Source organism: Oncorhynchus mykiss, chromosome 13 (assembly GCF_013265735.2).
Source record: "Oncorhynchus mykiss isolate Arlee chromosome 13, USDA_OmykA_1.1, whole genome shotgun sequence".
Lineage (NCBI taxonomy): Eukaryota > Metazoa > Chordata > Actinopteri > Salmoniformes > Salmonidae > Oncorhynchus > Oncorhynchus mykiss.
The window spans coordinates 32,939,241-32,955,404 of record NC_048577.1 but is presented as its reverse complement, the minus strand read 5'-3'; the positions used below and the strand labels follow the sequence as shown (position 1 = coordinate 32,955,404).

Below are 16,164 nucleotides of genomic sequence, written 5' to 3'. Positions count from 1 at the left end.
GAGAGAGTTCTACAGAGAGGCAACGTAAACAGACAGGATTGTATGAAATGAGAAGAAGTGGAGTAGGATGGTAAAGAGAGAGAGAGAGAGAGAGACAGACAGAGAGACAAAGAGAAGGAGGGATGACAAGCCTTTGAAATAGAACCGATTCCCACCCTTCTCCATCTGGCTGTTGTAAAAAGGAAGACCCACAGTGGGATAGAAACATGCAAATGGGTGAGAGTGATTTGGGGGGGAGGATAGGGGGGAGGAGAGGAGGTACAGAGGAGCATGAAGTCCAAAACAATGTGATTGAAAACTGAAATGGCGGATCTTTATGAACATGGAACAATGTCCCTCATTCTTTCCACTGGAACCATAAACAGACAGACGAGGGAAGACACAAACGAGCACAGACACACACACACACACAAATGCACGCACTCACACATACACACACTCAAACATTTAAAGACACCACCGTCCCATCTCCCATGGCTGGTAGCTTTGGACATGAAAGGGCTTGGGTGGCTGGGAAGGGCTTGGGGGTGGCGTGTGTGTGTGTGTGTGTGTCTTTTTTAAAAGTAAAAAAAAAGTTTTTTTAGTTTTTTAGCCCAGGTTGGGGTGGGGCTAGTGGGGGTGAGGGGATCACAGAAAGGGTCCGGAACAAGATTTATATGCTGCTGTCATAAAACTCTGACCCCAAAGCTGTAAATCTGTCAATGGAGTCTAGCCAGCTCAACAGGATGCACAGAGGAAGAGACGGAGAGAAGGACAGAAAGAAAAGGGGGAGGAAAAGAGAGAGAACGAGATAGGAGGGGGACAAAGATGGAGGGATTGAAAGGGAGAGAGAGCAAGACAGAGATTAAGAGAGAGAGAAAGAAAGAGAGTTGAAGCTGCTGCTCCCAGGTTTGGAGCATTTCAAAGGCGTCAGGCTCCTTCGGAGGAGGCAGTTTACAGTCCAGCCACTGATCTGATACAGCTGGAACACCCCATACGGCTGGAAACAACCCCCCAGCCCCCATCCACAGTCCCTAACCCCCCATAAACACTCCCTGGTCAATACTCAGGCCCCTCTCCACAGCTCCTCCCTCCTATCTTCCCCCATTCACATTCCTTACCCACCCCCACCCATTCCCATTTATAACCAGGTCTCCCTCGCATTTCCCCCCTATCCACAGTACCTACCCAGGTCCCTCTTCCTCTCCCATCTCCACCCCATCCATAATTCCTACCCAGGCCCCTCTCTCTCCTGCTCCCTCATGCCCTGCGGTAGGAGGTGGACAATGGTGTCCCAAATGAGCCAGGCACGTCTGATTATGTATGGTGAGCATTTGTTTTCACTACACCAGGGCCCGAAGGGCAACTCCGCTGATATTATGGATGGAGAGAGCCAGTTCATTTCAATTACAGTCAGTTAAGAAAATGAATTCAAATGTGATGTACCGATTTCTTCTTCTGAACATTTTGTATTGATTCATTAACTCCTAATAACCCTGCATCCTATTATCTAATCATTCGAAAATGAGACAAATATAATGGATAGGGTAACATGCATATACGTTTTAGTCCCTACTGCAGCCCGGGTGGCATGACATCAAAGTCAAATACACCGTGACCCTGCTCCTAGGCCTAGCTCTGGTATGTATGAGAGGTTACTCAAGGTTGCCATGGAAACTGACAGGATGTCAGGGCAGGGTGAGACAGGAAGTGGCAGAGAGCGTTAGAGAGAGAGAGAGAGAGAGAGAGAGTCCTGATGGTGTGAAGATGACAGAGAGAGAAGAGTGTCTCACCCAGTAGCTAAGGAAACGAGTCAGTAAACACTCGCTCTCAAGGTCATATCTGAAAATCTGAATGCTACATTTTTGTTTCTTGTGTCGCAATGCCAACTCAGTTTAAAATAGGGAAACATTGAGAAAACAGTATTTTGCCAACGTTTCTGCCACTAGTAGACACACAATCATTTCACAAGATGAATCATGTTTTTTATACAGTAAACAAACACTTCAGCATTTTCTCCAGGATCGTACAGAATTGACCCAACAAGCCTGTGTGTGGCCCAAATACAATGTACTGTATCTTCATGGATTTACTTCCACAGAGAGCTATTCCCTCTTCCAAATTCTAGCTAGTGCATTTTCCTCGCTGAGACACAAAGTTGGCATAGCTGCTGTGTCTTCTGAGAGGACAGGGATGTACCAGAGGGCCATACGGTTCATGTAACAATCGCAAGAGGAACTTGTTGTGGTGAGTAGTGCTGAAGTGGTTTCATAAAGAACAGGGAAATGAAACTCTTTTTCTGACGAACAGTATTAGCCTTTCAAGTCTCTGACATGCAAAACAACGGCAGATGAATTGAAAATATGTGCCCTCGCCCACATAGGTTAAATATGTGAGTGTGGTGAAACAGAACGCCCATCTATGCACTACGAACGTAATGACACAGACAGTTTAGTTATGAATTCTGTCTCATGGTTGGTAGTACAGCTTCACCGTCGGGTTTGGCATCATGCATGAACAATTTGTAACTGCAGCATTACTAAGGCAGACGCCACATTTCACCCCCCTCCCTTTGCTTGACGTATATTCTTCTCATCGTCAAACCCAATGAATGTATTTACATAGTCTTAAATGTCAGCTGGCTGAATTTACGGAGACTCTTGATTTCTTGTAGCAGCTGCTGTCTCCAGCACCACTCGCAACACGACAGTAATGCAATCACTCCCGTTCATTTGGCTGGCTGGCTGGCTGACTGATTGACTGGCTGTCTGGCTGACTGATTGACTGGCTGTCTGGCTGAATGACTGACTGGCTAGCTGCAGCGCTTGTCTATTACTCAATGTGCTGGATTAAGTGGATCTTGTCTGGACATGGCTGGGCTTGTCTGGACTGAGTGGAACAACAAGCTACGGAGCTCCGATTAGCACTGTATTCTGCAGCCGTATTGGTCGATCTCCTACCTATATTGCCAAACAGTCAGCCACCAGAGTTGTATTATGAATGTCTTATAACAGAGCTATACTATAACTGCAAGCAGTAACAAAGTCAACAAAAGCAATTCATTATTTACTTATTATTCAAAGGAAATGAGGCCTTCCGTATATATGACAGAATGCCTTTCCTAGGACACTATATTGGAATTTTGCAAAGGCATGAGTAACAAACATACACCACCCCCCTCAAACCACACCACACATGCACACACACACACACACGCACACGCACACGCACCCACACGCACCCACACACACACACCCACACACGCACGCACACACACAAAACCTTCCTATGACTCACTGGGCTTTGCCCCTGCTCTCTCATCAGTGACACAGACACAGGAAGAGAGACAGAGAGGTCACATCCACACGCCCCAGACCAACGCTGGCCAGCTTCCCTCCCCAGGCAGGCCTTACCCTGGCAAGGCAGAGGTAGAGTCATTAGCCCTCCCTCCACTACAGCCATATAGTGCAGGCCTCTGTCGTCAGTGACAATTTACAGGAAATGAGAGGTGCTTTTGACCAGGAAAAAATCTATGTGTCTCTACTTGTGTGTGTGTGTGTCTACATCGGGTGTAGATAATGACCCTAATATTTTCTCATAGACGGATGACTTGTACCATCTGTAGTAGACAGCAGCTGTTGCCAATTGAAGGGAGTGAGGGGGGCGTTGCCGGCCATCACACAGATTGCTATGGCGCTGGACAGACACCACTCAACTAATGGGGCTGTATCTTCATGAACATGTAAAGATGTGCCTTAATGAGTGTGTGTGTCCTTGTGTGTGAGTGTGTGTGGGGGAGGGGTGTGAATGAGTGAGCTTGTGTGTGTGTGTGTGTGTGTGTGTGTGTGTGTGTGTGTGTGTGTGTGTGTGTGTGTGTGTGTGTGTGTGTGTGTGTTAGCTCGTTCCTGCACATATGTGTGTGACAATGTGAGCAATAGAGTGCCTTTGCATGCGTGTGTGCAATAATTTCTATCACGGTTTTGCGAAGACGCTGGAAATGAAATCTCTCCCTGTATCTTCTGTGGGACCTATGGTTTACATAGAGATCATCGGTACAGATTAGAATAACAGGTTAGGTTGGCGTCAGAAGAAGTTGAACTGTGTACCCCAGGGTAAGCGGGTCAGGTCAGGTGTGGTTGACACAGACGAGACAAGGCGAGGCTGGGAGTAGGTTGCCACAGAGTTGAGGTAGCAGCCTTCTCACATCAACTCACTTCCTCTCGCTGCCAAGCTTCTCACGCCATGGCGGTTGATCACTTTCAGTATCTGTGACATCAGGCTGCCTGTCTGTGTCTCACACACTCCTCTGTGTCACCTGTGTCCTCCGACTCCTCTGTGTCCTCTGTGTCCTCCGATTCTTCTGTGTCCTCTGTGTCCTCCGATTCTTCTGTGTCCTCTGTGCATGATAGCTTTTCTTATTTTGTTTAGTTTCGTTTCTCCTTGTTTTTTCTCTTTTCTGTGTTGTTCTTCTCCTCTTTTCCCTGTTAGGTTATCTTGTCTGTGTGCCATTCGTATACACTCTCCAAACAGTATATCAATCTTATCCAATACTACAAGCCTATAGGAGTCCAATAAACCATGCATACATCATTTGGACTTCTGCTTATGTTAAGACTTACTTAAGACCAGGAAAGAGATTAACTGTGCTCTCCCGCCCAGGTGGAATGGCCAGTTGTTTTCGGAACTCTCTCTCACTCTCACTCTCTCTCTCTCTCTTTCTCACACACACACTCCCCCTCTCTCCTGCACTCTCTCTCATGCCCTCTCTCCCTCCACTCCATTTCACCCTCTCCCTCCCTCTGTCCCTGCTCTGGTTTTCACAAGACCCTCCCAAGGTTCCCAGAGGAGGAGTTGCAGGGCTTTCTGGGAGAGAGAGCTGTCAGATTAATAGATTTTATTTTTCCTCCCTGTGATGCGAGAGGGCCAGAAAGCCTCTCCCTGCTAGGGGCTCACTGCTGCTAAAAGCAACGTTTTTGTGTTTCGAAGGGGAAAGTGGTTGGGAGGAGGGTGTGTGTGTGTTGGGGGTGTGTGTGTGTGTGTGTGTGGGGGGGGGGGGGGGGGGGGGGGGGGTTGCTTGTGTGTGTGTTTGTGTGCATGCGAGCAACACATCCTATTTCCCTGTTCCCCTCTGTGTGTCTTGGCTTGTTTTCATTAGTCCTAACAGAGTAGAGGAGTAGGAACACTAAACACAAACAGTATATGCCCCATGACTTTGCTCTCCATGCCAGTGAACCTGTGGCCATGTATCTGGTATATTGGTGAGTCTAAAAACTTACCCAACAGTGCCACCTACCAGCCAATCAGTGTCCTTCAGCTGCAATGAAGTTGCTTTCATAAGTCAGGTGCTTTTTAAAAAATGTTTGCCTAAAATGACATACCCAAATCTAACTGGGAGAATATAATAAAATGGCTCAGGGTTGAACTCCAGTGTTCTTATTGAAGTCACCATGCAGATTCTGTCAAATTAAACTATCCTTCATGATTCATGACCACTGAGTCCGAAAAATAAAATAGTCTAAACTGCACTTATGACCTACTACTTTTAACTATGCCTATGAAAGAAAGCTCCTTATTTCAATAAGCTCTTCTATATCAGGATTCTAATGACGCGTTTTCATCTCTCTTTGGTCATGTGGTTCCACATACACTGAGTGTACAAAGCAAGTAGCCTAGTGGTTAGAGCATTGTGCTAGTAACCGCAAGGCTGCAAGATTGAATCCCCGAGCTGACAAGTTAAAAATATTTTGTTCTGCCCCTGAACAAGGCAGTTAACCCACTGTTCCTAGGCCGTCATTGAAAATAAGAATTAGTTCTTAACTGACTTGCCTAGTTAAATAAAGGTGAACATTTTTGGGGGGAACATGTTCCTAATATTGAGTTGCACCCCCTTTTGCCCTCAGAACAGCCTCAATTTGTTGCCCCATTATCTCTACAAGGTGTCGAAAGCGTTCCACAGGGATACTGGCCCATGTTGACTCCAATGCTTCCCACAGTTGAGTCAAGTTGGCTGGATGTGTTTTGGGTGGTGGACCGTTCTTGATACACATGGGGAACTGATAAAAAAAAAAACCAGCAGCTTTGCAGTTCTTGACACACTCAAACTGGTGCACCTGGCACCTACTTCCACACCCCGTTCAAAGACAATTCAATATTTTGAATGACCAATTCACCCTCTGAATGGCACACATACACAATCCATGTTTCAATTGTCTCGTAGCTCCAAGGGATCATAGCTTTCACCTGGATTCACCTGGTCAGTCTATGTCCTGATGTTTGGACACTCCATGTATATTTTAAGCCCCAACTCTGAGGCTTTGTCATCACCTAAAGATAGCACGGAGAAAGTGGGGCATTGGTATGCGGGTATTTACTGCCTACCAAACAGCACCAAGTCTATTTTTATGGCCTAGCGCAACAGCACCTTATCAACATCACCACCAAGACCTTGTTTAGCTGAATCAGGTAGTGGTGGGCTCAGATAAAAGTCTGCACAGACTGTGGTCCTCCAGAACCAGGAGTTAATAACACTGTGTTGAGCAGCACTTCTATATGCAATAACTACAGTAAGATCAAGACAGTCGCCTTGAAGAAATCATTTAAGTGATATTGTCGAATTGGGGAGTGATGCAATTTGACCTATTTTAACTAAGATCATCGATTGACCAGCATCCAATGAGCATCCAATCAATATCCCGGGCAGCAGTTGTGGATCTTTGACTTACAGTATAAATGCTAGAAGTGTAAGGGGTTGTAATATGACTCTTCCTGAGTTCCTCAGCTATAAATACTCTCTCCTCTCCTCCCTCTCTATAACTATGACTGAGTGTCTCTAGGCTCCATGAATCTCCTGACTCCATCGCAGGGAGGATTGTGGGTGACACGCAGACATATGGCCCAACTCCCAGCATGCACTGGAAGGCACCTGCCATACGCAGCTAAAGAGTGGACCAGACTCAGTTCTTTATGACTTCCGTCTTGTGGTGATCAATACACACACACACACACACACACACACACACACACACACACACACACTGTCATCTTATATCTGCACACATAAGTCCCAAAGCCACCACCAATTAATTTAGTCGCTACTGTACATGTTTTGTTCTTGTGTTGAGTTCAATAGTTAAAAAAAAACGAGGGAGGGCTATTTTCAACTTCATTGATGTGACAGACTTTTTTCACAATTTCTTAGGGTCTGAAGTTGCGCTGGGGGTTGAGGTGAACTTGCACAAAACTGTTTGACTTCGTATAGAATCACTATCTGTGATCCTTGAATATCTCCAAGTAGAGCTAATTACTGTGTTTTTGTGACGGTGAATGGTAGCAACATTAGAGGGTGATATTTACAGTGTACGAATAAACAATTAGCCTAATTCTAGGTTTTAGAGTGTAGCCTGTTTCCGACTGTGAATGGTAATACCATTTGCCGAGGGTGATATTCTTAGAATGACAGGTCACAAAGTGTCTGATGACTGAAAAGTACATTCTGGAAATGAAAAAAGCAGCGCTCATCAATTTACTTTTATACGCTACTGTCATATTGCTATAATCATGGGGTCAGCATTTATACTACCAGGCAGTTGTCTAAAATAGATCTCAGTCTGTGCTACTGTGCCAACAATACACAAACGGATGAACCTCCTTCGACTTCTGTTAGTCAGCGATGCATCATGTGTGTCTCTTCAAATCAAATCAAATGTATTTATGAAGCCCTTTTTACATCGGCCGATTGTCACAAAGTGCTGTACAGAAACCCAGCCTAAATCCCCAAGCAGCAAGCAATGCAGATGTAGAAGTGCGGTGGCTAGGAAAAACTCCTTAGAGGAAGGAACCTAGGAATAAACATAGAGAGGAACCAGGCTCTGAGGGGTGGCCAGTCCTCTTCTGGCTGTGTAGGGTTGTGATTATAACACTACATGGCCAAGATGTTCAAACGTTCATAGACGACCAGCAGGGTCAAATAATAATAATCATCACAGTGGTTGTAGAGGGTGCAACAGGTCAGCACCTCAGGAGGAAATGTCAGTTGGCTTTTCATAGCAGAGCATTGAGTTAGAGACAGCAGTTGAGGTTGAGAGAGAGTCGAAAAACAGCAGGTCCAGGACAAGGTAGCACGTCCGGTGAACAGGTCAGGGTTCAATAGCCGCAGGCAGAACATAAACTGGAGCAGCAGCACGACCAGGTGGACTGGAGACAGCAAGGACTCATCAGGCCAGGTAGTCCTGAGGCATGGTCTCAGGGCTCAGGTTCTCTGGGAGGGGAGGGAGAGAGAGAGAATTAGAGGGAGCATACTTAAATTCACACAGGACACCAGATAAAACAGGAGAAATACTCCAGACATAACAGACTGACCCTAGCCCCCCCGACACGTAAGCTATTGCAGCATAAATACTGGAGGCTGAGACAGGAGGGGCCTGGGAGACACTGTGGCCCCATCCGACGATACCCCCGGACAGGATTAACCAGGCAGGATATAACTACACCCACTTCGCCAAAGCACAGCCTCCACACCACTAGAGGGATATATTTTAACCACCAACTTACTACTGAGTATACTACTGAGTACAGCCCACAAAGATCTGCCCCATGGCACGAACCTGAAGGGGGCGCCAAACCCAGACAGGAAGATCGCGTAAGTGACTCAACCCACTCAAGTGATGCACCTCTCCTAGGGACGGGATGGAAGAGCACAGGTAAGCCAGTGACTCACCCTATTACGGGGGCTAAGAGGCAAAGAATCCTGGTGGACTGAGGGGAACCGGCCAGGCAGATACAGCAAGGGCGGTTCATTACTCCAGTGCCTTTCCGTTCACCATCACACCCCTGGGCCAGACTACACTCAATCATAGGACCTACTGAAGAGATGAGTCTTCAATAAAGACTTAAAGTTGAGACCGAGTCTGCGCCTCTCACATGGGTAGGCAGACCATTCTATACAAATTGAGCTCTATAGGAGAAAGCCCTGCCTCCAGTTGTTTGCTTAGAAATTCTAGGGACAATAAGGAGGCCTGCGTCTTGTGACCATACTGTACGTGTAGGTATGTACTGCAGGACCAAATCGGAGAGATAGGTAGGAACAAGCCCATGTAATGCTTTGTATGTTAGCAGTAAAAACTTGAAATCAGCTCTAGCCTTTACTAGAGGCCAGTGTAGAGAGGCTAGCGCTGGAGTAATATGATCACATTTTGGGGTTCTAGTCAAAATTCTTGCAGCCGTGTTTAGCACCAAGTTATTTAGTGCTACTTTTTCAAAGTAGAACATTGCAGTAGTCTAATCTAGAAGTGACAAAAGCATGGATGAACTTTTCTGCATCATTTTTTCTTGAAAGTTTCTTGAAATAGTCTTGATATGTTCATCAAAAGAGAGATCAAGGTCCAGAGTAACACAGAGGTCAATCCACAGTTTTATTTGAGACGACTGCACAACCATCAAGATTCACTGTCATATCCAACAGAAGATCTCCCCGTTTCTTGGGAAAGGATCGTTTCCGAAGATGGAACAAGCATCTCTGTTTCATCTGAGTTTAAAAGTAAAACATTTGCTGCCATCCACTTCCTGAAGTCTGAAAAACAGGCTTCCAGGGAGGGCAATTGTGGGGCTTCACCATGTTTCATCGAAATGTACAGCTGTGTATTGTCCGCATAGCAGTGAAAGGTAACATTATGTTTCCAAATGACATCACCAAGAGGTCAAATAGATGGAAGATGGAGTTCCAGCAGCAACACAGAGCCAGGGCCTCGTCTCTGCTCACAGACATACCTGGTGCATTAGCTCATTGAACCAATCCTGAACTATGAGGATAGCCCCCTAGTGCATGGCCACAACACTTGGATCCTAAAGGAGAGTTTTGGGATCACGTCAGTGTCCAGCCATCTGTAGCCTTCACTTCTAGTATGTCGCCCAAGCCTAGCCAACACCCCCAAAATAGTCAGGGGTGGGGCTCCAAACACATGTATGAAACACCAGGGACAACATTACCCCGTTGATCTCATCCAACAGCCGTGACTCAGGGTAGAGGGTGGAGTGTGGTAAGGCGACCCTCAGCTGTGGCACGACCAACCCAGCGCTGTGACTAATGAACCAATGACAAACACAGAGGTAAAAATAGAAGCATCTCCCCGTAAAAACGTAAACAGGATATGGCCATAAGCTCAGTTTAAACCACTGACTTCTCGCAGGGTATTCTTGTTTCTTGTACCATACCACTTAATGCCCCCTTCCCCCGTCCTTCTTTATTGAGCTCATGTGTTGTAAATAGGGCAACAAGGCGGAGGGCTTTAGGGAGAGAGGGAGTATATAAGCCTGAGAGGTACTACCACAAGTTCAGAAACACTTGCGGGAGTAGAGCACCAACCAAGAGATCCTCACAGCAAGAGATCCAAGGAACTCACACTCCTCTTCTTCTAAACAGACTGGAAAGGAAAACAGAAAAAATAACAATATGACTCAGTCCGCCGCCCCAGCAATCGAGAGCATCTTCGGAAACGATCCTTTCTTCAGTCAGGAGAGGATGGTCTTCCCCCCCATGCACCACCAGGCCCTCTCCGGCGTCCAAGAGGACTTCTTTCAAAGGAGGTCCAACCTGGCCAGTGATCTCCTCAAGGAGGTTCGCGATGGGCTCCCCAGTATGCACCAGCTACACGAGAGGGCCCACCTCCGAATGGCCTCCCCATTCATGGAGAGGAGGATCACAGGAGTTCCAGCAACAGCACAGAGCCAGGTGGCTGAGACAGGCCGGAGCCACAGCCCCCTGGCCCTGAGCCTAAACGTCCAAGGCTTCAACCCAGAAGACATCACAGTCAAGCTGGATGGACGGAGGCTAGCCGTGGTGGCCATGAAACAGGCCAAAGCAGAAGAGGCTAAATCCACCTCCTCCGCCAACTCTTCCTGCTCCTTTTCCTCCTCCTCGTCCCAACAGAAAGGCTTTGTCCAGAAAATTGACCTGCCTGCCCACCTAGACCTAACAGCCTTGACCTGTTCTCTGGGAGAAGATGGACAGCTGAGGATCGAAGCTCCCACAGCCGCCCCCCAGCTGGAAGCTCCTACAGAGGAGCAGGAGGTCCCCCTCCACTTCAGAACCTCCCTGGACGTACCCATAGCCAAGGGAACCATGGAAGAGTCTACAACAGGGAAGACCTCAAAACCTTGAATTACAAAGACTGTCTGAATATTTTATAAAACACTTAATTGTATTAATAATCCGGTGGATGACATTGTGGAAAATCATTTATAATATGCCTATTTGAATAAATATTATTTAATAAAGACAATATGATATTGGAATGATGGTTGCTAGAATTGTGGCTTGTGTGGGTGACAGTTTTAAAATAGATAACTAGATAACTGTCATTGCCAACAAAGGATATATAACAAAGTATTGAGATAAACTTTTGTTATTGACCAAATACTTATTTTCCACCATAATTTGCAAATAAATTCATAAAAAATCCTACAATGTGATTTTCTGGATTTTTTTTCTCATTTTGTCTGTCATAGTTTAAGTGTACCTATGATGAAAATTACAGGCCTCTCTCATCTTTTTAAGTGGGAGAACTTGCACAATTGGTGGCTGACTAAATACTTTTTTGCCCCACTGTAAGTGATGGATCCTGTCATTACTAGCATACTATACACTTTAAACAGTCATGTGAACTGAATATTTTTACAGTCCAAAAAACAAATGCAACCTTGCACTCCGTACCTCAAAACACACAGTATTTTTCTCACTCACATCTGGATTAGGAGACAGATGTCTCCTGGACAAAGACATTGTTGCATGTCACGTTGGTTGCATTTGCATGTTCTCTACATCTGTATTGAAATCAGGGGTACAGGCATGTGTGGACTTGGTGGACACAGGCCCACCCACTGCGGAACCAGGTCCTACCAGGCCGACCCAAACAGATTGAGCAAAAACAAAACAAAAATATTTATTTTAACCTTAGCGGATCCCTTTATGTTCCTGTATGTCTAAGATGGCGTAGCAGTCGGACATGTGTTTTGTCTTGTCCCATGTAAATAATAGTTTTACTCGGTTTTTTTCTTATATATTTAGTACGGATTAAATATACTCCTCACCCAATGTGGTACGGATCTGCTATTTTTATACTTTAGGACCGGAACCCCCATCAGAAGCAAGCCAGCTAACTAGCTACTAGCTAGTAGTCAGTTGGCTAGCGGTCTTCACCGTTAACTCTAACACCAGCTAGCCTCAGCTCAGTCAATACCTGCCAGTCTGCACAGCGCGATATCAACCCAATGCAAATCGGACTTCTATTTCTCAACCACATCTCAGGATTCCTACCGTAAGCTCTGGACCATTACACCGGATCATCGCAGCTGGCTAGCTGCAATCCGAGTGGCTACTCCTGGCTAACGCCTCTGTCCCAAAGCAAGCACAAGTTAGCCTTGAGCTAGCCTCGAGCTAGGCCCACCTCCCGGCTAGCCGAAGAGGTCTACCAGCTAATTATTGGGCAACAATATCTCTTTCGCCAATTGGCCCGGACCCTTTATTGCCGACATGGAGCCCCGCCGATCCATCACGACTGGTCTGCCGACGTATTCGTCCGAGCTGGTTTCAACAGGCTTTTCCGTTGTCACGTCGCCGAAGACCCATCTGCTAGCCCCGGCCCGCTAGCTCCAGCTCACCTAGCGTAGTAGCGACTACTGAACGACTCCCTGGCTCACCTATTGCTGCTCATTGGACCCTATGATCACTCGGCTACACATGCCTCTCCCTAATGTCAATATGCCTTGTCTACTGCAGTTTAGGTTAGTTATTATTGTTTTATTTCACTGTAGAGCCCCCAGCCCCGCGCTAAATGCCTTAGATAGCTCTTTTGTCGCACCCTCCACACATGCGGAGACCTCACCCGGCTTAACTGGTGCCTTCAGAGACGCAACCACTCTCATCGTCACAATGCCAAGGTTTACTTCCACTGTACTCACATCCTACCATACCCTTGACTGTACATTATGCCCTGAATCTATTCTACCACGCCCAGAAATCTACTCCTTTTATTCTCTGTCCCCAATGCACTAGACAACCAGTTCTTATAGCTTTTAGCCGTACCCTTATCCTACTCCTCCTCTGTTCCTCTGGTGATGTAGAGGTTAACCCAGGCACTGTAGCCCCCAGCACCACACCCTTTCACAAGGCACTCTCATTTGTTGACTTCTGTAAATGTAAAAGCCTTGGTTTCATGCATGTTAACATCAGAAGCCTCCTCCCTAAGTTTGTTTTATTCACTGCTTTAGCACACTCTGCCAACCCTGATGCCCTAGCTGTGTCTGAATCCTGACTTAGGAAGACCACCAAAAATGATGACATTTTCATCCCCAACTACAACATTTTCTGACAAGATAGAACTGCCAAAGGGGGCAGAGTTGCAATCTACTGCAGAGATAGCCTGCAGAGTTATGTCATACCATCCAGGTCTGTGCCCAAACAATTCGAGCTTCTACTTTTATAAATCCATCTTTCCAGAAATAAGTCTCTCACCGTTGCTGCTTGTTATAGACCCCCCTCAGCCCCGAGCTGTGCCCTTGACATCATATGTGAATTGACTGCCCCCCATCTATCTTCAAAGTTCGTGCTGTTTAGGTGACCTAAACTGGGATATGCTTCACACCCCGGCCGTCCTACAATCTAAGCTAGATTCCCTCAATCTCACACAAATTATCAAGGAACCTACCAGGTACAACCCTAAATCCGTAACCATGGGAACAGTCATATATATCACCCTGACCAACTTGCCCTCTAAATACACCTCTGCTGTTTTCAACCAGGATCTCAGCGATCACTGCCTCATTGCCTGAGTCCATAACGGGTCCGCGGTCAAACGACCACCCCTCATCACTGTCAAACGCTCCCTTAAACACTTCAACGAGCAGGCCTTTCTAATCGACCTGACCCGGGTATCCTGGAAGGATATTGACCTCATCCCTTCAGTAGAGGATGCCTGGTTGCTCTTTAAAAGTCCTTTCCTCACCATCTTAAAAAAGCATGCCCCATTCAAAAAATGTAGAACTAAGAACAGATATAGCCATTGCTTCACTTGTCACGCCCTGACCTTAGAGAGCCTTTTTATGTCTCTATTTGGTCAGGGTGTGATTTGGGGTGGGCATTCTATGTTTTTGTTTTCTATGATTTTGTATTTCTATGTTTTGGCCGGGTATGGTTCTCAATCAGGGACAGCTGTCTATCATTGTCTCTGATTGGGAACCATACTTAGGTAGCCCTTTCCCTCCTTTCAGGGTAGGAAATGAACTTTGTTTGTGGCACTTAGCCCTGAAGCGTCACGGTTGTTTTTGTATTGTTTATTGTTTTTGTCGGCGTCATCATCATCCTAATAAAAAATATGTACTCTCACCACGCTTTGGTCTACTTCATTTGACGGCCATGACATCACTCCAGACTTGACTGCCCTTGACCAGCACAAAAACATCCTGTGGCATACTGCATTAGCATCGAATAGCCCCCGTGATATGCAACTTTTCAGGGAAGTCAGGAACCAATATACACAATCAGTTAGGAAAGCTAAGGCTAGCTTTTTCAAACAGAAATTTGCATCCTGTAGCACTAATTCCAAAAAGTTTTGGGACACTAAAGTCCATGGAGAATAAGAGCACCTCCTCTGCCCACTGCACTGAGGCTCGGAAACACAGTCACCACCGATAAATCTACGATAATGGATAATTTCAAAAAGCATTTTTCTACGGCTGGCCATGCTTTCCACCTGGCTACCCCCACCTCGGCCAACAGTTCTGCACCCCCCCCCCCCCCCCCCCCGTGCTTCTCCTTCACCTAAATCCAGAATGCTGATGTTCTGAAAGAGCTGCAAAATCTGGATCCCTACAAATCAGCTGGGCTAGACAAACTGGACCCTCTATTTCTAAAATTATCAGCAGAAATTGTTGCAACCTCTATTACTAGCCTGTTCAACCTCTTTCGTATCGTACATTGGAAAGCTGCAGCGGTCATCCCCCTCTTCAAAGGGGGAGACACTCTAGACCCAAACTGTCATAGACCTATATCCATCCTGTCCTGCCTTTCTAAAATCTTCAGAAGCCAAGTTAACAAACAGAACCATTTCGAATCCCACCGTACCTTCTCCACTATGCAATCTGGTTTCCGAGCTGGTCAAGGGTGCACCTCAGCCATGCTCAAGGTCCTAATCGATATCATAATTGCCATTGATAAAAGACAGTGCTGTGCAGCCGTCTTCATCGACCTGGCCAAGGCTTTCGACTCTGTCAATCACCGAATTCTTATCAGCAGACTCCTTAGTTTCTCAAATGACTGCCTCGCCTGGTTCACCAACTACTTCTCAGATAGAGTTCAGTGTGTCACTGGCCATAGTCATATATAACACAACAGATTGGATAAACTGGAATGACATTCTCATTTGCACAAAAAGAGCTGCAAGCAAACCACGCCCCAAAATATTTGAATGAGCCGCCACCCCTACATTTTAATTATTACTAAAAGAGCAAAGAACCCTTTTGTGAACTGCTAATAACCATTTGAAGATTCTTTGAGAACCAAAGGGTTATTTGAGTCATTATGGTTCCACATAGGACCATCACCCTTCCCAAAGAACCCTCCTTTCTTAGTGTGTACCCTTAACAAACACTACCTCTTCATTGTCAGATGATGGCGCCAGTACCCTATAATAAGGAATTTCCCATTCCAGTTGATGTTTGTGTAATTCAATCAGACATACTCTTCCAAACCATCTATCATTCTGTTGAAGTAATGGTTTGCTTCATATTTTCTGTTGAATAAATTAATTGCAACATTTGATCGTATAAGTTCGTATAGGTCCTGCATACTGTTTACTGGTGAAGACCAAACAAGTCTGTATAGATCCATGTTAACTTCTAGTAATGGTAAAACTAAACAAAAGGGACACTGAGCAGGAACGCAAGCTGTAATTTGACATATGCAGTGTAAGAGGCCTCTTCTTCCTTATTCATTTCATGTGACTTTTTGTGTATGCCACATATAATCTTTTATTTCTATATTTTTTTAATTCAACCTATATTTATCCAGGTTAGTCTCATTGAGGTAAAAAAAATATTTATTTTTCGAGAGACCTGCTTCCAATCTAGACCTGGTAGCTAATCTAGCTAGATTTGCGTACACAACAATCCATTTGCATACACCACAATTCAATT

General features: G+C 45.8%; 1 protein-coding gene across 1 annotated transcript; it reads left to right on the top strand.

Annotated features, from left to right (window-relative positions):
* The first annotated feature begins 10,271 nt into the window (after positions 1 to 10,271).
* LOC110486145 (heat shock protein Hsp-16.1/Hsp-16.11) lies at positions 10,272 to 11,345 on the top strand. Its single transcript, XM_021557533.2, has one exon. The coding sequence runs from the start codon at positions 10,427 to 10,429 to the stop codon at positions 11,132 to 11,134; it is 708 nt and encodes a 235-aa protein (XP_021413208.2). The 5' UTR covers positions 10,272 to 10,426; the 3' UTR covers positions 11,135 to 11,345.
* Positions 11,346 to 16,164: the final 4,819 nt, after the last annotated feature.